At 54.1% G+C, this 22,579-nt stretch overlaps 1 protein-coding gene and 1 pseudogene across 1 annotated transcript; one reads left to right on the top strand and one right to left on the bottom strand.

Annotated features, from left to right (window-relative positions):
* Positions 1–315: 315 nt before the first annotated feature.
* Positions 316–21,507, bottom strand: MNT (MAX network transcriptional repressor). Its single transcript, XM_072639981.1, has 6 exons — positions 21,294–21,507; positions 13,727–14,303; positions 13,033–13,074; positions 12,716–12,827; positions 1,907–2,099; positions 316–1,773 (listed from the first exon to the last, which is right to left on the bottom strand). The coding sequence occupies exons 1-6, from the start codon at positions 21,364–21,366 to the stop codon at positions 1,094–1,096; spliced, it is 1,677 nt and encodes a 558-aa protein (XP_072496082.1). The 5' UTR covers positions 21,367–21,507; the 3' UTR covers positions 316–1,093.
* Positions 4,404–4,895, top strand: LOC140525021 (large ribosomal subunit protein uL23-like; annotated as a pseudogene).
* Positions 21,508–22,579: the final 1,072 nt, after the last annotated feature.

Raw genomic sequence — 22,579 nt, forward strand, 5'->3', positions numbered from 1 at the left:
CCTTGGGCCTCTACCCTCCAGGGCTCTGCCTCTCCTCCCTATCCCTGAAAGGATCCACCTAGGGGAAAGGGCCCAGAGAAGAGCAGAGAAGGGAAGGATCCAGGTCCAGGGACAAGCTAGCAAGCCCTACCTCTGCATCTTCATCCAGACGGGCTAGGGAGGCCTGGATCCATAGGGACCAGGTGGGGCCCAGATCAGTCTGGTGTTCAAAGGTCAAGCAGTCACTGTATCTTCCTCAAAAGCAGACGTCAGGGGTTTGGGGGCAAGGTGGAGGAGAGAAGATCACGGCACAAACCCCCACGGGAATCTCACTGATTTCTCTTTCATTTGGTTTATTATTAGTAGAGAATTGTCTTAAATAGTTTCTACTGTAACAAATCACAGTGACCTCAGATGGATCAATCAGACTGTAGTGTGGGCTGAGGGAAAGGGTGTTGGGGTTGCCCCACATATCAGGGTCCCTATTTAATCCCCCCCCCCCAGCTCCTTCGGACCTCTGGCCCACTGAACTGTCTGCTTCCCATCACCTGTGTTTGAAGCAGCCCCCACCCCCAGGTCTCCACATAATGGTTGTCTGGACAGAATGACCTCAACATCACAGCCCCCAGCTCGGCCTGGGGAGAGAACCCCTGGTGTGGGCGGGGGGGGGGGGCCCCCAGAGCTCAGCCACCTACAGACAAATAGCAGCATCAGCAGCACATGAGGGGGGTGGGAAGGAGGGAGGGACAAGGGACAAACCCAAGAACATCACATCTACAGCTCACTGATTACACAGGAAGGGAAGGCGAGGCGGGACAGAACGGGACAAGAACGGAAATCGAGGCAGCCACCACAGCCACGGGACCACGCTCACCAAAGGTTCTCTTGGGTTTTTTGTCAAGTCCAAGTGCAGCAGGGCTAGTCCTTCTCCCCTTGCCCTCCTGGCCCAGCTCAGAGTGGGGAGGGAGTCAGCATCCCCATCTCTTCTCCTCTCCCTCTGGGCTCAGGTTCTGCACCCTGCCCGTCCCCTGAGGGCAAAGGAGGGGGCTGGACTGGAATGTGTGGAGCTGCTTGGTGGGAAGGGGTATCAGGGACCTCCAAGTGATACCCCACTTCAGGCCAGCTTCAGGGTGCTGACAGGGAAGGATGGCATGGTGACCATGGTCACTGGGTTTAGGACCGTCTGGCCCACCAGCTGGGGGTGATGGACCACCTGGGCACCCACAGCTGGCTTGGCCATGACTGTGGCCGGTGGCCCCAGCCCACCCGTGCCATTGACTTGCTGGTGGGAAAGGGTGTGGGCGATGTGGCTCACGGCCACCGGCTGTGGATACAGGGGCAGCTGGGAGCCCAGGTGGGCCACGTGGTTGAGGGCTGCAGGGTGGACAGTAATGTGGCCAATGGGGGGTGTGGCAGGTGCCAGCTGCACAGGGCTGGGGGCTGAAGGGGCAATGTGGGCGATGTGCTTGCCCCCAGGGCCCTGAAGCACATGGTTCACAGTCTGGATGACTGAGGCATGGGTGGTGGCCGTGTGAGCGATGACCGTCGAGCCCCCTCCCGCCGTGGCCACGAGGTGGGCGGGGGCTGACACCAGGGTCTGGGCGGCAGCTGCTGGAGGATGGGGTTTCTGCTGCAGAGCCGAAGGGTGGGAGTGAGGGGCTGGGACAGCGGAGGCCGTGCCAGGAGGCAGGGGAGCTGGCTTCAGGAGCTCAGGCTGTGGCCGCTGGTTCAGCTTGGGCAGCCCCATGCCCGACCGATCATCCTCCATGTCTTCATCCACGTTGTCCTCACCTTCTGTTGGGTGGGCAGATCAGAAAAAGGAGAGAGAAGGGAACAGGGTCAGGGAGCAGGAAGACAGCTGGGGTGGCCCTGCAGGGAGCCAGGGCGAGGGTAGGCTGGGAGTGGGGATGGGCAAAGGCAGGGTTACCTGATGCGGTGGAGGTAGAGGCCTGGTCATCCTCCGGCTGCCCCGCCTGCCGCAGCACCCGCTCCATCTCGAGTGCATCCATCCACTGGCTCAGCTCTCGCTTCAGCTCCGTCAGCTGCTGCTGCGTAGCTATCTTCTCCCGGGCCAGCCTCTCCATCTCGTGCTCATACTCCTTCTCCTTCCGTTTCAGTGTCTGCAGGACAAGGAGATGGGGACACGTGGAAAAGCTGTGCTCAGCACCTGGGCCTGTGTGGCCCCCACCTCTCCCGGTCACCCTGCCAAGGGTCCATCCCCTCATCCCCAACAGTAGGTAAGATAACAAAGGTGGTGAAGAGACCGGAAGCTGCTAAGGAGGCAGCTGGGAAGGGGTCACCCACTTCTTCTATTCCAAGCACAAAACCTGAGTACTAGACTTTAGGAGTCCCACTGTGAGCCCGTGGCTCCAAGTGTCCTTGGACTCAGCCCCCTTGGGACCAGGTCTAGGATTTGTGTGGATGGGAGCTGTTTCTTTGGCTTTCTCATGAAGGCAATGAATGCGTATCCATGGCCCCAACTCCACAGGGGTGAGGGGGGGCCTGATGCTCCCTTCTCCTGTCCCCCTCCCTATTTCAGTGCAATCTCCCCAAGATTCAAGCACCACCTTTTCTCTGGTTTTTTACATCTGAAGTCTACAATTTACATTCTCACCCTTACAAAGCCCTACAGCTACCATTTTACCTCCCCCACCCCTAATTCCAGCTTTTCTAATGCCTTCAACCCCTGATTCTTCACTTTTCCTCTACCCTAAGGCAACCTCAAGTCTGCAAATATTTGTTAAGCATTTACAATGTGCTTGGACTCTCGGGCTACTGAAACAACAAGACTGAACGTGTCCCTGCCCTCAAGGAGCTTCTTTCTTACTTCTCCACTGTTCATTGCAGTTGACCCACACTGGGACTTCTCAATCAGTCCATTTCCCTGCCTTTTATCTCTCTACCAACTACCCCAGCCAGGTCACAGAAGGGTCATCAGAACAGACCCCCAGAGCATCTGGCATCCTTCCTAGGCCCAGTATGGCACTGACTCTTCACTGACTTTCATTTCTCCTCTGGGGCATTCCCACCACATACTTTCTTCCCCCTTTCTCAGATTTCTCTGCCTCCCTGCCTTCGCTCTTCCTTATGTTCAGTTTCTTGCCTTGATGTAAGTCAGTACCACTTCCTCCACGAAGGCTTCCCTGATATACTTCCTCACCCCTGCTGGAAAGCATCTTTCTTTCTCCAAACTTAAATCACATTTTATGTCTCTGTTTTAGGCAGAATTTGTGTAGAAGTGTTATCTCCCCCCTCTGCCCCTGCCTCACACAGTGCCTTGGGCACAGCGTTTTAGTTCTTAACTGGCCACTTTCTGCCTTTCATGTCCTGTCCCCTTTCACCATGCCCACTTATCTAGGGCTGGGAAAAGAGCCCATAATCTCATTTTTCTGTTTCTGCTCCCAGGTTGGGTACAGAGCCCTTATGTACCCACACCGCTGTCACAGCAGAGGCCTGGCAGTCCCACTGCTTCTCCTCTAGCTCAGAATGCCCATTTTAGATCTTCTCTCCCCTCAAGCCTCCCACCCCACTGCCCGATTCTATATGAAGCCAGTTACCTCGCCACCTACCTTAATGCCAAGCTCCTCTCAGAACCTGTCCTCTTTGTGGGCAGGAATTCTTTTCCATTTCCCCATTCCCTGTCATCCCTTCGCTTGAGCATCTCCAATCTCTTTCCCCACCAGCTTCCTGCCCTTTGAACATGCATAGGTATTTTCCTATCACAAACCCTTCTCCTCCACATTGCCCTAGCCACACTTCTACAAGTGGGGAGTCTATTCCTGTGCCAACCACTTCTTCCCCTCTCCACTCTCTACTTCATACTTTGACTTCCATCTGGAGAGACTCTCCTGGGTGTCACCAAGGACAGCGTTCTGGCTGCATCCAAAGGCCTTCTCTGAGTGTGTATTCTCCCTGACCCCTAGAGGTAGGGCATCTAAGCTGAGAGACTACATCCTTCTCCTCATGTGGTTCTGGGCCCATTACACAGTCTGGAGACCCCTCTGCTCCTTCTGTCCCCTTTGCAGGGTCCTCCTGCTCACTTTGCCTCTTAACTGAGAATTTTCTTCAAGGCTGAATCCTTGGGCCTACACTTTTCTCTCTCTCTCCAAATGCACCCTTAAAGAACTCCTTTATTCTTCTAGAATCAACTCTAGGTGACCTCCCTATGTTTATCTTCGGTCATTTTTATTTGGAGGCTGCACCAACCATTCAAACAGGACATACCTAAAACTGGACATACCATCTCGCTCTCAGACTTGCTTTTCTTTCTAACTTCCCTATTTCTTCTAAAGATCCCACAAAACTCCCAGTTATCTAGGCTTAGTGTCTTTCTTTCTTCCCCTACCTTCTATAATCAGTCAGGAAAGCTTGTTAATTATGCCTTTAAAATATCTTTTAAAGAATGCAAACAGCCTTTCTCCCAAATGGCGCCAAAGGTGAAGAAGGAAGCCGTTGTCCCCCCCAAGACAGAAGGCAAGTCCAAAGCCTTGAAGGCCAAGAAGGCAGTGTTGAAGGGTGTCCATAGCCACAAAAAGAAGAAGATCTGAACATCCCCCACCTTCTGGTGACCCAAGACACCAAGACTAAGAAGGCAGCCCAAATACCCTCAGAAAGGTGCCCCTTGGAGAAACAAGCTTGATCACTATGCCATCATTAAGTTTCCCTTGACCACTGAGTCTGCTGTGAAGAAGACTGACGACAACAACACCCTGGTTTTCATTGTGGACATCAAGGCCAACAAGCATCGGATCAAGCAGGCAGTAAAGGAGCTGTATGACACTGATGTGGCCAAGGTCAACACACTGATCCAACCTGATGGAGAGAAGAAAGCTTACGTCTGGACTGCTCCAGACTATCATGCTTTGGATGTTGCCAACAAAATTGGAATCATCTAAACTGTGTCCAGCTGTCTCACTGCACCTACAATAAAGTTTTCCCCGCCAAAAAAAAAAAAAAAGAATGCAAACAGAATGAATAAAACAAAACTGAATGTTGTGTAATTATAGTCACCAAGCTTGGCCCCAGAAGAGAGTTGAGAAAATGGACCTCCCTTCCTTTCACTGCACAGGTGGGAGGCTTAAGACTATCAGACACCGTCATGTGGTGGCTAGTTTTGCGGAACTTTTTCTTCATCCTTGTTGCACGAGATAAGGCTAGCTGGATGGGGGAGGGGTGGTGGTGTGTGCGAATACCCTCAGAAATCAATGTATGAAACCATCTTAAAAAAAGAATCCTCTCTTCTGGTTCTCTGGATGGTCCTTTCCACTTCCACTGCCACCCCCCTAATTCAAAGAAAGATTCTTATCCTTTCACATCTGGACTACTGTCACAAATAGCCTAATCTGCCAGTCTCACATTTCCAGAGAACATGGCGGAGGAAAAGGAACCTACGGCTAAGCCTCTGTTCCAATGTTTTTGAGTCGAGTGACTTTGAGGGAGCCAGGTCATCCCTCCCAACCACAGCTTCCTCATCTAGAGTTCAAGTTCAATGCTTCCAACAACTACCAATGCAAAACATGACCGCTGCACGCCTCCACACGCAGTTTCACAAACTGCTATGGTCAAAAACAATTCATTCCCACCTGGTGGCCAACAGCCTGGTGAGCCCCCTTTCCAAACTTAGCCAGGCTGGCCCTGATGTCAAGCCTTATTCAAATTCTTGCCATCTTGCTAAGGTTTCATTGGCACAGTTCCTGAGGAATCATTCTCACAGACCTATCTCCATCGCATGAGAAAATATCAGAGGAGGGCTTACATGCAGGTCTCATTTCAACTGAATTGGATTTCCATTTCCATACACTTTACACCCAGGTGTACAAAAAACACTGGGATTTATTCTGAGGCAAGAGGAGTTAAGTGACTTGCTAGTGACAAATATCTGAGGCCAGATTTGAACTCAGGTCCTCCTGACTTCAGGGCCAGTGCTGTATCCACTGTACCACCTAGCTGCCTCAGGTGAGAGCTATTCTTGCTTCCCTCGGACATGCCCACCCTGATGTGCTTTGGGCTTCCCCCACAGGAATGCCACCGGGAGCAATAATCACTCTGCTGGGTCCTTCCAAGCTGGAAAGACTTCAGGCCAAGCTCAGACAGTGCTTCTAATATCTTTGCACCAATGGAGCTGAGTTCAGAGACGTTCACCACGAGGCTGCGCACCTCTGCTTAGAAACAAGATAGGCCAAAACTGAACGCACCATCTTGCTGGTTGGCTCTTTCCCCTAATTTTCTTATTCCTCCTAATGAGCCCAATAAGTTATTTTTTAAATCACAGCAACCCTTGAATACCATCTGCTGAATACCAGAGGGGGAGGACCCACTTTAAGGAAATCACAGGGTCTTCAATGACCTCTGATGGCCTGCAGACAGCATCAAGTACACAAGGTTCTCACCCCCTCCCCAACCTGAGCCTCCACTACTCAATCCCATCTACTCACTCCTGCTGCCCCTACTCCAGCAGAGCTGATCCCCATTTGACTTCAACCTGGACGCTCTCTCCTTCCTCTCCATCTGTTCCAGCCTCACCCATTTCAAAGACCCAACTGAAGTCTCATTTTCTCTATGAAACTTTCCTCAAGCACTGTAATCTATGCCAATGTCATCTCTGAACTGTGACAGCCCAGATGTCACGTTAAGAAAAATTAATTCTCACCTTTCTATAGTATGTGACAGTTTGCAAAGCAATTTTCTTGTAAGCCTTTTGTGGAATAGGTAGGATATCATAATTCCCAATTTACATGGACAAAAAAGTATTATGCTAATATCAATTGTAGTTATAACTGGAAATAAGGAGTGTGTAAATATGTTTTGCCTTATTTCATACATATAATTAGTATTTTTTTTCCTGCCTTTTCAATGGGTAGAGGAGGGAAGGAGATAATTCAGAATTTTTTTTAAAAAACATTGTTACTACTACTACTTTTTAAAAAAATTATTCTTTTATTTGTTTTCAGTGTTCTACAATCACTTCCATATAGCTTAGATTTTTTCCCTCCCTCTCCCCTTTCCCCTACCTCCCCACTCCGTCCTTGAGACAGCATACAGTTTTATACAAGTTCTACCTACACATTCCTATCAAATACATTTTCACCTTTGTCATGCTGCATGGAAGAATTAAGATGAATGGGAGAAATCGTAAAATACTACTACTACTTTTATCACCACCATTATTACTACTGTGGTACCACCAAGCCTTCTTTCTTTCTAGACTTCTCTCTTAACCTCCTTCTTCTATATACAGTTTTCATCCTATCTTAGAGGAAGTTGCTCTAGCCTTGAATATAAAAAGTCTCTAATAAATGTATTCCCACTAATGTCTTGACGACTGAGGCCAGCATACTATGCTCTTCTTAACTCTCTACTTAGATTTCACTAAGGTCCTGGACCAAAAAATAATTCTCAAAAAATGAAATATTAGAAAATGATGATGGGTTGGTAGAGAAAGAATTTGAATGGGGAATAGACCTTTCTTCTCAAATTATGTCATAAATAAGGCCATCTCCAGTCATCCTGATGAATACCTGGTCATTGGACCCAGATGGCTCAGGAGGAGAAAGTGAGGCTGGTGACCTGCACAGCCCTCCCTCCCTCAGATCAAAGTCAAGTGCAGTCATGTCATCATTTCTCTGATGTCACGGTCTTTTTGGAAAATGAAGGACGAACACAACAACATGGACAAAAACTCCAGGTCAGAAAAAGTAAATGACTTGCCTCGAAGTCTCAAGGATCAGGCTCCTGGCTCCCACTCCAGAATTGGGAGTGGCCTTGGGTCCCACAGTCATCCAACCCTCTTATTTTGCAGATGAAGAAACTGAGGCCCAGGTGGGGCCTTGAGCCAGTTCAGACTTCCAGGTTCTTTCTACTACACCATGCTGTCTTTCTGTGCCTCTCAACACTTGGTCAGACTTTCTTATACAATTACTTTTCAACCTTCATATGTATCCTCTTACTTCCCAAGCATGACATAGGGAATGAGGGTTTGTATTTATTTTGTATCCACTGTCATACACAAAGACCATAGAGAAGAATGGGAAGTCTGGGATCATTCAGCTAGTGAGTGTCTGAAGTGGGGCAGAAGTCAGCTGCCCAGATAGAAATCAAGATAATTAGCAAGGCAGTACTCACAGAGTCTACCACAAGGGGCATGAAAACGGAACAAAAAGGAACGTGGTGACATTTCAACGGCCCAGGTTGGTCCAGGAAGAGAGAAGACAAAGCAAACGTTCCACCCTTCTTAGCAGAAATAGGGGACTCTGAGTGTGGAAGGTTCTGAATCCTGTCAGATGCAACCCACACATAGGCTGGTTTTGCTTAACTTTTCCTTTTTTTAGTCTTTTCAACAAGGAAAGGTTGACCTCGTCCACTACAAATTTGGGTTAGCTTATTTCAAGTGGGCCCTCACCAAAATGAAGCAATCTCTTACCTCTTGGCTAACTGACCACAATACTGACCATATTCTAAACCTCTTGTCACACTGCAGCAGCAATGTGAGAGCGGATGGGGCCCAGAATGTGGAGTCAGGGAGAAAGCCACCTCAGACATTTGCTGGCTGTGTGACCTCGTGCAATTCATGGGACCTCCTTTTCCCTCAGGGTCCTTATTTGTAAAATGAGACAGGGTTAGACTGGATGGTTAAGGTCTCTTCTCCTCAATCTGTAACCCAACTCAAGCCTCCAAAGGACTCCCCCCAACTAGCCGAGGATCTAAGAAAAATCCAGGTCATCTCATAGTTCTCCCCCTTCACTCTAGTTTCTTTATATGTGTGTTGTTACCACCCCATCCCATCTTTTCCAACAGAGGGTACCTACCTCTCTAAGTCTTCAATCTAGTCCTATCCACTGGTTCCTTCTCTGCTGTCTACACAATCAAGTCTCCCCATCCTTAGAAAACCCTCAGCAGATGCTACCATGTCTATACACGACTATCTTGCCTCTTTTCTCCGAGCACTCCACAGACACAATCTTCTGTCTCTCATTTGGGTGTTGTGGTCCCGGCTGCTCTGAAGGTTTACAACCCTCCCCCGCCTGCCCGTGCTTTGGAAATATAAACTCTTCATAAGGGATTGTTCATTCATTTACTTCAGCCTTTTAGAATACCCGATTTTCTTCCAGCCTCATCTCAAAAGTTCCTACCTTCTTGTGAGCTCCAAGCCTTCACCTCAAGTCTACTTTGTACACATTTTATACATGTGTACATGTTGCTTCTTCCCTTAGAATGAGATTGAAGGCTTCTGGGCACACCAAAGAGAGCTTGGAGTATTATAACCTGAGTTAAAATCCAGCCTTTGTTGTTCACTACCTGTCTGGCCTTGGGTAAGTCACCTCCTCTAAAATGAGGGCCTTGGAGCAGATGACCTCCAGCTCTGAATCTAGGGTCCAATGCTTCACTGGTACTCATCAATCTACCATTGGCCTGCCCCCTTTTCATTACAACGGCTCTTAAATCTTTTCTATGCACTTGTCTTCCTAGGGAGCAATACAGGCTGGTAGTCAGAGATCTCAGAGGCTCAGGAGAAACAGCTAGTTTTCAAAGAAGGGACACTGTGCCTGAGAGAGCACTAGGCCAGGGGCTAGAAGACCCGAGTGCAAATCCAATCTCAGAGGCTTACTTGCTGTATGACTCTGTTCAGGCCACTTAAATTCTTTCTGTCCGCCTCAGTTTCTTCATCTGTAAAGTGGGGTAAAAATAGCACCCACCCTCTTCCTGGCTGCGCGGATTAAATTATCTTCGGGATTGCTTCCCAATCCTTAAAGCCGTAAGTGCTACTAGCTATTATTACACTGGGACCAGGTTGGAGGTTACTGGGAAGACCATACTTCTACACTTTGCTCAGGGTTTCAACTTCGATGAGAGTCCTGCCCAGAGTCCGCTGGGAGACCAGGCAAGGAAAGCCCCGCCCCTCCCCCACTCCGGCCGATCCAGCAGGATGGACTCTAGGCCTCCGTTCCTTCCCCATTTGTGATGAGCGATCGTTTCATTTGGTTTCAAGCCTGTGAAGCCTGGGAGGCGCCTGACTTAATAAAATGTTCGTAGTCTAATGACGCCGTGCCTGGGCAGTGCGACTGTCAGCGGGTCAAGCCAGGCCTGGCCTCCGTCCCCTGACCTCCAACTCAACTCTCTTTTCCACACCGCCGCGGGCTGGGCTGGACCTCCAAGAGCGGCGCTCTCAGCCCCCCTCCTCCGTCATGGTCAATTTCAATCACGTTTCCCCACCTTAGGCGCCCCCTCCCCCCGCGCCGCTCCGCCCCACCCCCGCCTGGACGCATCCAGCCGCCCCTCCCCCGGCCAGCGCACGAGCACGCGCGCTCCCACGCGGAGCCCAGCTCTGCTGCGTCACGTCACGGCGGCGAGCCCATTTGCTGCACCCCCCAGCCCCCTCCGCGCCCAAGCCCGGCTCATTCCCACCGAGCCAATCAACGACCTCGGCTCCGCCCCCTGCCCGAGCCGGGAAGCGGCTTGGACTCGAGCCAGCCCGCCGGCCGTCCCTTCCCCCACCCGGCTGGGAGACGGTGGGGGGAGGGGGAAAGGAGCATCCTCCGGGCCACAGCGCTTTAAAGAATTTAAAAAACCCAACCCGCCCCAATGACATAAGAGCAGCGACCCCGCGGCCGGAAGCAGCCGTTAAACCTAACGGCTATCCTGGGGTGGAGCCCCCGCCGAGGACCCCCCCCAGCCCCGCGCCCACGGGATACAGGCAGAAGAATGACGTCAGGCCCTGGCCCTCTCCCCGCGGTCTGACGAGCGGAGCCCCGACAATGACCCCTCCCCCCGGGCCCCCAGCCTAAGCCACTTCGGGGCAGGCTCCGCCCCCACCGGGAGGGCGGGGAGGGAGACCCGGGCTCCTCCCAAGCCAGGCCGGCTCCTCGACTGCGCAGCTGCGCCGTGGGCGCGCGCCTCCCGCTTCCCTCCCCACTCCTCGCCTTCGCTCCGGCAGCGCGTGCACACCTGCGGGACCCCGACGGTTTCCAGGGAGACGGAAACTCGCGGCTGCCATGGCAACCGTCTCATCTGGCGGGCCTGGCCGCTCGAACGCCCCCGCCCCCACCCCACTGCGGAGGAGACGCGGCGCGCGGGCGGGGCGAGAGGGGTTCCTCTCGGGCGGAAGGAGTTATTTTTAAAGGGCGGAAGAGTGACAGACACCGCAGCCGAGGCGGGGAGGCCCGCACCGGGAGCAGGACACGAGTGGAAATCGCGGCTCAGACCAACGCTTGCCCCCCCCCCCCCCCCCCCCGGGGACCCAAGTTCCTCATCCCGGGGAGGACGGGGCTGTTCCACAATCATGGCTTTGGAGCCGAGTGGACCTACCCCAGAGGCCAGAGGCCAGGATGAGGAAACTGGGGCCCAGCGGGGTGAAGCTCACCCATCCAGCTGCTTCATATCGTTCACTGGGATTCGAACCCAGGGCGCCCCTACCTCCAAATCCAAATCCAGCCACTAAAGCGCTTAACAAAGTTACATCCGACTCTATTACTCCATCCCAGCTACTCCCTTCTCACCCCCCCCCCCCACCCCGCGCAGTCCTACAGCCACAGCACTCAGACCGGGCTCCCGACGCAATCAGGGTGGATTCCTGCAGTGTGACCTTAATCCCCTGGGTGCAAGATTAGGAAAGGGGCAGAGCCTTCAGAGAAACCTACATACAAATTTTTTCATGGCAGAAATCGGACTGCTCCATTCACCCCCCCAAACCCAGTACGCCTGCTTCATTTAAGCCAGTGAAATCTGCCACTGACCCCCCCCCCCCAAATCTTGGGTCAAAGAAGTCCAGCTTGGAAAAACGGGCATTGCAGGGGGGAGGGGGGGTTCTTAGCCTTAATATGAGGTAGAAGACAGAGTGTGTGGCCTATTTAAACTCTGAATCTGGTCCAACAGAGTTAACTCTCATTTTATATAGTACTTTCAGATCTGAAAATAGAAGTGTTTTCCTCCCAACAACCCTCTCAAGCAAGGAGAGTCATTGATTTTGAGCTGGAAAGCACCTCAGCATCTTGTCCAAGCTGTTCATTTTATAGACGCAAGGAAGGGCCCGGAGGTTGTGACTTGCCAATGTCACCCAAGTAATAAACAGTAGCACCGCAACCCAATTAAGCACAGAGACCTGGGGCTCTGCCAGGTAAAGGGCCTCACACCAAACAGCTGGCAAATGTGCCGACCTCAAATCCGGGGTTCTTTCCTCCCCGAAAACCTGTCAGGCATTTCCCAGCCTCCGCCCCACCTTCCTACCCATCCGATTCCCTCTGCAATTAAGAGGGTGCCCCCACTTCCGGGGGATGTGCAAGTGCTGCCCCTGTAGCCTTCTCCGTCCTCCCCAGCCTGGTCTCGCCCTCCCTTCCCCCAGCCCCGGCGGCTGCGGCTGCAGCTGCACACGCAGCGCTCCGCTAGCTGGCCGCTCCAGGCCCCTCCCCCTCCCTTCTCCTCCCTTCCCCCGGCAGGGAGGGAGCCCCGCTGACGTCAGCGCCAGCCCGGGCCATGTGCTCACTGCCCGCGTGGAGGAGGGAGGGGGAGCTCGAGCAGGCGCTGGAGCCGGAGCCCAGGGGGAGGGAGAGGAAGCCGCTCCGGCGGCCTGGCCGCTGCGCTGCCTTCACCTAGGCCCCGATTCCCTCCTCCCCTCCCCCTCGGAGCCTCCAACAGCGAGATCTGCACACCCAGCCCCACACTAGGCCACACGGCGGCCACCGAGGGGCACCGGGCAGCGTAAATCCGCCCCCTTTAGGCCCTGTCTCCCCAAAGTCCGCCATACCTGAATGTATCTCAGGGCGCTGCGGAGGACACTAAGGTTGGACGTCTTCTTATCATCCACGTTGGGGATGTTCCTTTTCAGAGTCTCAAAGCATTCCTTCAGATGGGCTCGCCTAGGAAAAGGGGATGGGGATCGGGAGGAAGAGGATGCAGTCGGTCAGCCGCCTGGGCTGTCAAACCATAGATTTGGGGAGTAGGGAAAATGGGGAAAAGGGCAAAAGCTTGGCTCTGGAAGCCAGGGGAAGGGCAGTAGGCGGGGAGGGGGGGGGTCCCGGGACATGGGGCCAGGGGACCAGATACACACACACACACACACACCTGTTCTTCTCCAATTTGTTGTGGACTTCCCTGGTCCCGATCCTGCAACCCAAAGAGACAGTGGGGTGAAAGAACAGGCCTAGTCCCATTCTCCAAATGTGAGAAGCGGTCTGTCCTCGGAAGGGCAGAAGGTACTGGGAATAATCATCTCTGATGATTCCTCTTCACACTCCGCCTTCCAAATGGACCGCCAGATGTGCCCAAACCTTACATCTTCATGCTTTCCCAGATCGGTGTCTCCTGGCCTAAGGAGGCATGCACTCCCTCTGGGCTCTCTGAACCCTTAGCTCTCCTCAGGTGTCCAGCCTACAAGACACCTTCTCATCCCCCAACCCCACCGATACCCCTTCAGTCATCTGTCTTCAGGGTACTTTGTACTGACTTCTCTGTGTACATTCTATTCTGTCCAATTAAGACTCGAAATTCATAGAGGGCAGAAATTGGGTTTGGTTTTTTATCTTTGAATACTCAACCTTTATTAAGCTTACTGTTTGCTTAATTACAATGGGTAACTGATAGTGGAGGTTATAGGCAGTCATCCCTTTTTGGGAGGGTGAAAATAAGAATCCTGATGGAGAAGACGTTTGGAGAGAGGGGGTACTCCCTTCACCCACATGGCTGCCCCCTCAGGGTGGGGGATGTGTGCAGAGGTCCTCTTGCCCACCCTGGGGCCACATGCCACCATCTCACTCACCCCCCAGGTCGCTTCTTCTGCTCACTGGGCTTCACCTCCTCAGCTGGTGCCAACTTTAGAGCTGCCAGTGCTGCTGGTGGAGGTGGTTGTGGAGCTGGCAGCTGGGGCTGAATGGGCTGTTGGACCACATGGTGCTGAGCAATGGTCAGGATGGGTGTGGGGAAGGGCTGCAGGGGTTTGGGACTGCCTGTGGGTGCGACGGTGCCTTTTGAGTCCGGCAAGAGTGGGGTGGCAGTGGCTGGTGGCCTGGGGAGTTGGGGGAGGGGGTCCTTGATACTGAGTCCGGGTGCACTGACCAAGGCTGGCTGGCGTGGGGCAAGGGTTAGCGGCTGGGCAGGGGGCAGTGGGAGGGGAGGTGGGGGTGGCATCGGCTGTGGGGAACCTGTTACCATAGGGATAGGGATGACAGTCACTGGAGTGGCCAGAGGGGGTGGAGGTGCAGGGGGTGGAGCTGGAGGGGACAAGGGAAGTGGGGGGGCCTCAATCCGGGGTTCTTCAGGTGGCAGCATATGATTAACTCTCGTGGCGCTGGCCTTCTGCTCCTGCTCCCGCTCCAGCCGATGTTTTTCATGTTCTTCTGTATGGGTTAGAAAGAACAAAGACCAGGCGAACTCAGTCGGGGGCCAGGATGCCAGGCCCAAGGCAAGGCATGGCCCATCCTCCTCAGGAGCTGGGGAATGGGGCTGTGAAAGCAAAAGGTGCAGCTTGGGAGGCATAGGAGGAGAGGAGAGGAGAGAGGGAATTAAGCATTTATTAAACACTTAATATACATGCCAGGAACTGCAGTAAGCACTTTGCAAATCTTAGCTCATTTAATCCTCACAACAATCCTGGGAAGAAACTGAGGCAAAGGCTAAGTGACTTCCCCAGGGGCCACTCAGCTAATAAAGTGGGATCTGAACTGAGGTCTTCCTGGTTCTACTGTTGTATCCACTGTGCCATCCACTTGTCCTAATAGCTCAGCTTTCTGCAATGGCTAACAAAACTCTTTCTTCCCAACAACACAAGGCTTCTCAGCTTCATCTCACAGATTACAAAACTGAGGTTTAGACTGGTTAAATGACAGGCCCAGGTCTTCTCCATGTTACCAGGCTTATGGAGAAGCAGAGGAAGTAAGATGGGAAGGGACCTTTGAGGTCACACAAGGCCAGTTCCCTCCCTCATTTTACAAATGGGGAAAATGAAGCAAAAATACAGAAGTGACCTGATTCTGCTCAGGCAGCGCCTCCTCTTCCAGGAAGCCTTCCTCCATCCTCCTCATCCCCTTACTGTGGCTTCTTCTTATATTTACTCTCTCTATACTTCTATTGCTGGGCTGCCTCCAGTCTCTTCCCCCAAAGAATGCTTAGGGATTGAATAATCAGACCTCTGGTTTTCTACAGTCTAGTGCCCTTTCCATCAGGCTGAAATGCTCTCTACAAAGTTATCAGAACATTAATAACATTTATTGAGCATTTCATGATTCGCCCCTAAAGGATTTCCACATCCATCATCTCATCTGATTCTCTGATCAAACAAGACAATGTCTGGAACCGGTGTTGCAAAGCTAACAAAAAGGAGCTGTTCTCACAACTCTTCAAGGGTGATTGGGGAAGCATTTTACAGAGGAAGTGACTTGCTCAGGGTCACACTGCCAGGAAGTAAGCGGCTAAGGCAGGGGTGTGAAGTCAAGTCTTCTGCCTCCTAAGGCTGGAGCTCTTGGCCCCATGATCAGATCTCAAAGAGGAAGTAAGGAATGAATCCTCTGCTCTCTCAAGGTCCAGCAGTTCGTCCTCTGCCCCAAAGGCTGGGGAGGCCTCCAATGGCTCCTAGCGGTGATTGGAAAGAATCATGGGATCTGGAGCACTTGGTTGTTTTTTTATTTTTGTTTTTTCCTCCTTTGGAAGTACAGGTCCAGGAAAGGGAGAGAATATACCAGGTTGACTTAGCCATGCAGGTTGGAGGAAGGAGGGCAGGACTGGGCAGTAAACCCAGGCCCCTTCACCCTACTAAGGGCAGCACTGGTGCAGAAAACGGCGCAAGGCTGTCCTAGAGACCTCTCCCAAACCCCTGCCCTGTGTGCCTTGGGAAGTGAGAGAGGAGACTTGGGGGATGCTCCTTAGTTACTGACGCTGCCCTGGGATCCCCTGGCTCCTCCTACCTGGAGGGCCATTTCATCTTTCTACCTCTCCTCTGGCTCTGGGCCAGATCACCAGGTCACCCTGGCCTGAGTACCCTGGAAACCCAGGGCTGGGGGCAGTGATAGGGAATAGGAGGAGCTGACTAACCCAGCAGGTCATTTGCATGTGTTCAGAGACACACCTCAAACATGCCACCTCAGGGAGGCAGGCTCAGAGGCGGAGCTGAGAAACATGACCCTGAGAGGGGGCAGACTGCTCTGGCCAGAGGGGCCCCAGAGAAGCAGGGGCTTGGCCAATCAGAGAACCCAGTCTTCCAGGAACCATCCTCCCCTTCTTCTGGGGGAGGGGAAAAGGTTCATAACTGGGAGGTGCTCAGACAGGCAGGGTATAGCTCTTTGATATTTGTATGTATTTGTGTGTGTGTGTGTGTGTGTGTGTGTGTCTGTGTGTGTGTGTTCCACACTTGCCCCTTCCAAAGAGCTGCTCTTGGCAACCATGTTGGGGGTGGGGGAAGAGAAGGAAAGCAGGAAGGGAAAGGAGGAAGGAGAGAAAGCTGGGTCTTCGGGGTAACCAGACACACATCCTATATTCTACCCTCTGCCTCAGTTTCCTGCTTCCTCAAAACAATTTACATGAAAGGGGCCCTTTTGAAATTCTCATCAACCAACTTGGCCTCACTCGGTCTCTTACTCTTTGTTCAAGAAAAAGGACCTGACATTTCCAGTCCTGGACCAGGAGAAGCGGTAGGGTTTTTAAAAGGCCCCAGTGTTCCCCAATCTGCCCCCTTCATTTTCCCTTAGCTCAGTCCCACCTCCTCCCCTGGTCCTCAAAAATGACGATTCAAAGAGGCTAAAGACTTGCCTCAAAGATCTTGACCAACACTAGCTATGGCAAAATAGGAATGAGCCATGACACTCAGCACCCTCTAAATGATTCTTCCTAGCCTTAATGAATCAGTTGACAAGCACCTACTAAGTGCTTCCTATGTGCCAGGCCTTGTGCTGAGTGTTGAGATCACACAGATCAAAAGATAGTCCCTGTCCTCAAAGGGCTCAGGTCAGAAAGAGGAGACGCCATGCAAACAACTCAGCACATACCAGATATGTAAATGTCAGGGCATCGATGCCACTGTTAGCCCAACCTTCAATGCTCCATACAGTTATCCCCACCTCTCCCCCCCCCCCAGCTCATAAACTTCTCTCATTCCTTCCTCTGCCCCCTGGAAAGTCAGGATCACAGTAAGGCCAAGCAGTCCTTGAACAGACAGCTACACACAGAGGTATTGTCACACACACACACACACACGCACGCACATACACACTCCCATATTTGTATACATGAATACATGTATGAGGGACTACAAAAACACCCTCCTGGTTCTCACACAGACAAGCAAGTATGGGCAAGGGGACGGACAAGGACACGGGGACACAAACACACACACACACACACACACTCTCTCTCTCTCTCTCTCTCTCTCTGTCTTTACCCCTATATACAGGCCCTTCCTTCTCTGGCTCCTGATTGCCTATGGCTGCCTGTCCAGTCCATGGTCCTGAAGGATGGTGTTGGGGCAGGGGGATCTGAGTCACTAGGACTTCACAAGAGCTTGGGAGGGGCTCCCCTTAGTTCAACTAATCCAAGCTCCTTCTTTTACAAAAGAGGACACTGTACCCCAGAGATGATAAGTGATTTCCCCAGGGCTACACAGCCAATAAGTATCGGAGGTGAGTCTCCAAAAGTCCAGATTCCATAGTCCTGTGAGCCATGGCAGAATGAGAAGAAGGATCACGGTATCTGGTTCTCCAGGGAGGGCACTGCTGGAGGGTCATGCTTTGGCAGAGGTTCAGGTGGATGACCTCCTCACACTGAAATTTTAAGATCAGTGAGGCAATCTGGTATAACAGAGGGCAGCTGGTCCAACATGGAAATCAAGAAGACTTGAGTTCAGATTCTACCTTAGCCCTGGGCCTAGAGTAACCTCACCTGGCCCAGGCAGTCTCCTCATCTATAAAAGGAGAGATAAGAATTGCACCAACCACCCAGGGCTGTTGGGAGGACACAGTAAGATAATATACAGAGAGTACTTTGCAAACTAAAGATCTAGATCCATGCAAGCAGTGTGAATGTCTCCGGAATACGCAGTAGCCATCTTGGCCCAATGCTGGCCTCTACATGGTTAATGGTTTTTTACAGGGGTAGGAACCTGTGACCTTTTGACTGAGTGCAAGTTTTACAGAACAAATCCTTTTATTGAGGGGATTTGTTCTGTAAGGTTTGGACTCAAAGGGCTGCACCTGAGGACCTAAAGGGTCACATATGGCCTTGAGGCATCAGATGGCAGGAGAGGTTGTGTTTCATACTTTTCTAACCTTCCAGGTATGTCTTAGCCCTTCCATTGCATGCTTCATGAGAGGTGACAATGTGTCTTAATTAAACTGTGCCTCACCCAGGATCTGAACACATTAGGTACTTAATACATACCGAATTAACCCTCTTCTTCCTCTTTCTATGTATTCCTGCTCTACCCCCATAGTTCTGTCCAACCAGGTACAGAGGTCAGTTTTTAATCTACCCCCACAAATGAAGGCCCAGAGGCCTATGGAGGGGCTCTGTCTACGCACCTCAGAGAACAACCAAATACATCAGAGACCTTGGCTGGAGGTTGGTGAGCTCCTAGCACCCCAGGGGGTCAAAGAAGAACCCAATTGTTTTCTCCAGGTACAGATGCTTGGGCTGGAGTACTGGGGAAACCAGTGAGGTCCCTTTGGGAGCTGGAAAGGCAGTTTATGTAAAAGAACAAGACTGAAGAGGATGACTGTCCAGCCTGACTTCTAACAATCCTGGGGTCCAGATGACAGCCTACTGCTCCTTCCTCTGCCCTACCCCAAGTGGGGAGACACAGAATGTTAAGACGCAGAGGAAAAGATGGCTTGACTTCTGGTGTCCCTGGGGTTAGCTGAGACACCCAAACAGACAGAGGTTTCCTTTAGGAGACTAGGTATCTCTCAACTGACCCTACAGAAACTTTTCTTCTCCACTGTCTTCTAGGGTGGGGAATTCTAGTGAGCCACTGTAAACAGGCAGATGTGAACCTGACCCTTGATATGGACTCAGGGTTCCCCCACCCCCTGCTGTCCACACCTTCCCAGGAGCCTTTAGTTCCCCATAATCCTTCTGGACATCTACAGGACTCTCTTCAAGAATTCTGCTTGCCACTGTTCCTCTATCTGTGAGGAGTACAGGTGTGGAGAGGATTGAGAAAGCACTTTGGAGGAGATGGGAAAAGGAAAGAATGAATCCCAGATCTGCCTCTCTCTCTGGCTCCTCTTTTAAGCTACATCGGAGCGTGAGGGTCCTCAGGAAATTCCAGAGACCACAGACATCTATTCTACAGAAATATAGAAAGGGTGGGGAGAAGTGGGAAGGGGAGAACCAGCTGGGCCAAGCCCCTTCCCAAACCACCCAGGGAAACAGTGATTCCGCCAGTACTAGCCGAATGCCCCATGCCCAGCCGGGACCTGGCTGACGAACTGGGGGGAAGAGTAGGGTTGCTTTCGTACAGCACAGCAGGGAGGGCAGGAGGGAGGCCCCAACTCAACTGCTCCCAGCATTCTCTCCAGACACTAGATCACGGACCCTGGAAATCCTCACACAGTGCACGACTTCTGACCTTGAGAGACCGGCCGCTGTGGCCGGGCAGGCAATTGGCCAGCACCCTGTGCCCGCCCAGGAGAGGTTCTCACCCAGTTCTGAGGTTCCTGAACGCACATGGACGCGCGCACACAGAGGCGCGCGTGCACACGCGCGCGCGCGCATACACACACACACACACACACACACACACACACACACACACACACACACACACACACACACACACACACACACACACACACACACACAGAGTCTCTGCAGGCGAGGCCTCGCACATACACGCGCACACACAACACTCGTACAACCTCCAGCATGACTCATCACTGAAGCAACAATAGACGCCGAGGGAAAGGAAGGGAGCGCTGGAGTGCAAGATTTCTTTTCTTTTCTTTTTTTTTTTTTTGCAGGAGAGGGGGAGGGGAGAAACTCGAGGTGGGGGGCGGGGAGATCGAACCCAAATCCTGCACGCACGCATTTCCAAAGCAGGATGGAAGCTGAAGAATGAATGTCCTTCTGCCCGGAAAGGAGAGACTCGGCCAGGGAAACAAACCTTTCCCACTCCTTCTCAACAGGGAGTCTAAGGGCCGGGGACGAGTCTGGGGCCTAGGATCTGGGCGACAGAACGTTAAATGGGTCCCTCTTTTTCCAGTGCCAAGGAGATGCTCCACCCCCATTGCCCCCCCCCCCCACCCGGGCAGGGGGAGGGAAGAGAGATGACTGATGAGAACAGATACGGATCTCCCTGAATCCTGGGGCTAACTTCAATCACCCCCCCCAAGATAAATGCAGGAAATATGGGAGGGGGAAGGCACGGAAGGGTCAGGCCACTTCCCTCCTCCACCCTCTCCTAGGGAGCCGCCCCTGCCCGGTCGTCCCGGGCAGGGCCCCCTCGGGAGCCCCGCCTCTTGGCCCGCCCCTCCTCCCTGCTCCGGGAACCCAGGTCTGCAGGGAGGTAGCAGCGGCCCAGTCCCCAGCGGGAGTGTCCCCGGTGCACGTGTTCGGGGGCGGAGCGCGGCCACGTCACCAGCCCCAAGTAACCAACAAGCTGGGAACAGACACACGCAACATTCCAGGCGAGAGCCAGTTTTGGGATGCGCGGACCCCCTACATTCCACCCGGTCGGGGAGGGGGCCGCGGCCGCGGGGAGGGGACGGGGGTGTGTGGGGGAAGGGGCCTGCCCACCCCCCCCAGACCCTCCGGAGCCCCGGATCCCCAAAGTCCACCCCAGCCCAGCTCGGGGGGCGGGGTCAGGCGGGGCCGGCCCAGGATCATATGACAAGCGATGTCATTTCATTCTGCAAAGGCCGCCCCCGCCCCCAGCCGCGCGCAGCCCAGCCGGGGGCCCCCACGGCCTGGAAAGCAGGGGAGCCTCCCGGCGTAGAGTAATCCCTACCCCCATCCGTGTACTCTACACACGCACACCCGTGTACGCGCACCTCCTCGCACCCCCTGACGATCACACCACACGCCCGGACGCGAGCGCCGGGCATGCACGCCCTGCTCCATCCCCTGAGCCGACCCCCACAGCCTCCAAGCGTGCCCGGTGACAGTCGGAGGCGCCTCGCCGTCAGCCCGCCAAGCCCCCTCGTCCTCAGCCCCCGGCCCCGCGAGGGGCGCCCCGAGGGGTGGGGGCTGCGGGGAGAAGCGGCGGGCGGAGCTGGGGCCCCCGGCGGAATGCTAATGACTCCCGGGGCTGGCACCGCGGGCGCGCAGCGCGGCCTCGCCCCCGCCCCCCAGCCCCGGTCTGGGTCCCCACCTCGCGCCCCCGGGGCCCAGCCCGGCCCGCTCACCACGTGCTCTCTGTTGTTGCTGCGCTTGCCATTCCAGGAAGCGGGCCGCCTCCAGAAGCGTCTCAATGCTCATCGCTCGGGCGGCGGGGGCGCGCCGCAGGGCAGGCGGGCGGGCGGGCCTCGGGGGGCTGCGGCCGGGCAGGCGGGCGGGCCTCGGGGCACTCCGCCGGGAGATCGCGGGAAAGATGCTCCCCAAGAGCGGCCCCCAAAAATGGGAGTTGCAAAAAAATAAAAATGCAAAAAATGCTTGGGTGCAGCCCCGGAACCCCCCCGAGGCGGCGCCACCTCCCTCCCGCCCCTCCCGCCCGCCCCTCCCGCCCGGTGCCTCCCGCCCCGCGGCCCCCGCGAGTCCCGCCGACAAGAAAGGGCTTTGCAACAAGATGGCGAGGAGGCACCGACACACAACAAGGGGAAGCAGCCGCGCTGCCCCCGGCCGCCGCCCCCGCTACTACACCGGGGCCGCCGCCAAAGCCCGGACCGGAGCCCCGCCCGCCCAGGCTCTGGAGCGGCGCCTCGCGGTGGGCGGAGCCCCGCGGGGCAAACCCCGCCCACGGACGGACGGGCGGTCGCGTGAACACGTGGCCGGGGGCGGGGCTGCAAGAGGCTAGGGCGGCCCCGGCACCCACGCTCCACTTCCGCCTCACAGCACAGTCCCGCTCCGTCCGACCCCGCACGCACCTCGGGGCCTAGGACCAGGATAGGCGGCGATCTGCGACAGTGTCCACTCCGGATCCCGCCCAGTCTAGGAAGGCAAGGGTCTGACGCTTACACTAGCGTCATAAGGGCTCCATTAAGGTGGGAGAGGCACAGAATAGAAAGGAAACCTTCGGTCCCTCAGTCCTAGGGAAGCCGGATCCCCCCAACCTGCTCCACTCCCCTAGTCCCCCGAGTCTTTTGCAATTCCCGCGGTGCCCCGCCCCTGGGCGGGGCGGCAAGAGGAAGCTCGGGGAGAGGGGGCGGGGAAGAATGGAGCGGCGATCCGCTCCCGGGTTTTGCAGCCGATCCTCCCCCCGCAGTGCGTTCGCATTTCATTAGTATACGTCACCGGGCCGCGGGCCAATGGGCGGGCAGGACAACACGGCATGGAGCTGCTCCACATGGACACCCCGCACCGTCGGCTGCCCGTTTAAAGGGCCAGTGCCCACCGGGGTAAATGAGCTCCCGTCTGGGGGCCGTAGGGACGAAGAGAGGTAACCCGGACAGCCGGGCTCTCACTTTGTGGCTGGCATTCTGCCATTCCCTCGAGGAAGTGAAGACTCCCCCCATCTCCACCTCCCGCCTTAAGC

This window comes from Notamacropus eugenii, chromosome 2, assembly GCF_028372415.1.
Source record: "Notamacropus eugenii isolate mMacEug1 chromosome 2, mMacEug1.pri_v2, whole genome shotgun sequence".
Classification (NCBI taxonomy): domain Eukaryota; kingdom Metazoa; phylum Chordata; class Mammalia; order Diprotodontia; family Macropodidae; genus Notamacropus; species Notamacropus eugenii.

Bases quoted from the DNA above. Each gene is read 5' to 3' on its own strand.
- MNT (XM_072639981.1), bottom strand. From the start codon at position 21,366: ATGAGCATTGAGACGCTTCTGGAGGCGGCCCGCTTCCTGGAATGGCAA. The intron at 14,304-21,293 runs GTGAGCGGGCCG...TAACCCATACAG, and splicing joins GCAACAACAGAGAGCACGTG to AAGAACATGAAAAACATCGG. The intron at 13,075-13,726 runs GTGAGTGAGATG...TTTGGGTTGCAG, and splicing joins CAGAAGAAGCGACCTGGGGG to GATCGGGACCAGGGAAGTCC.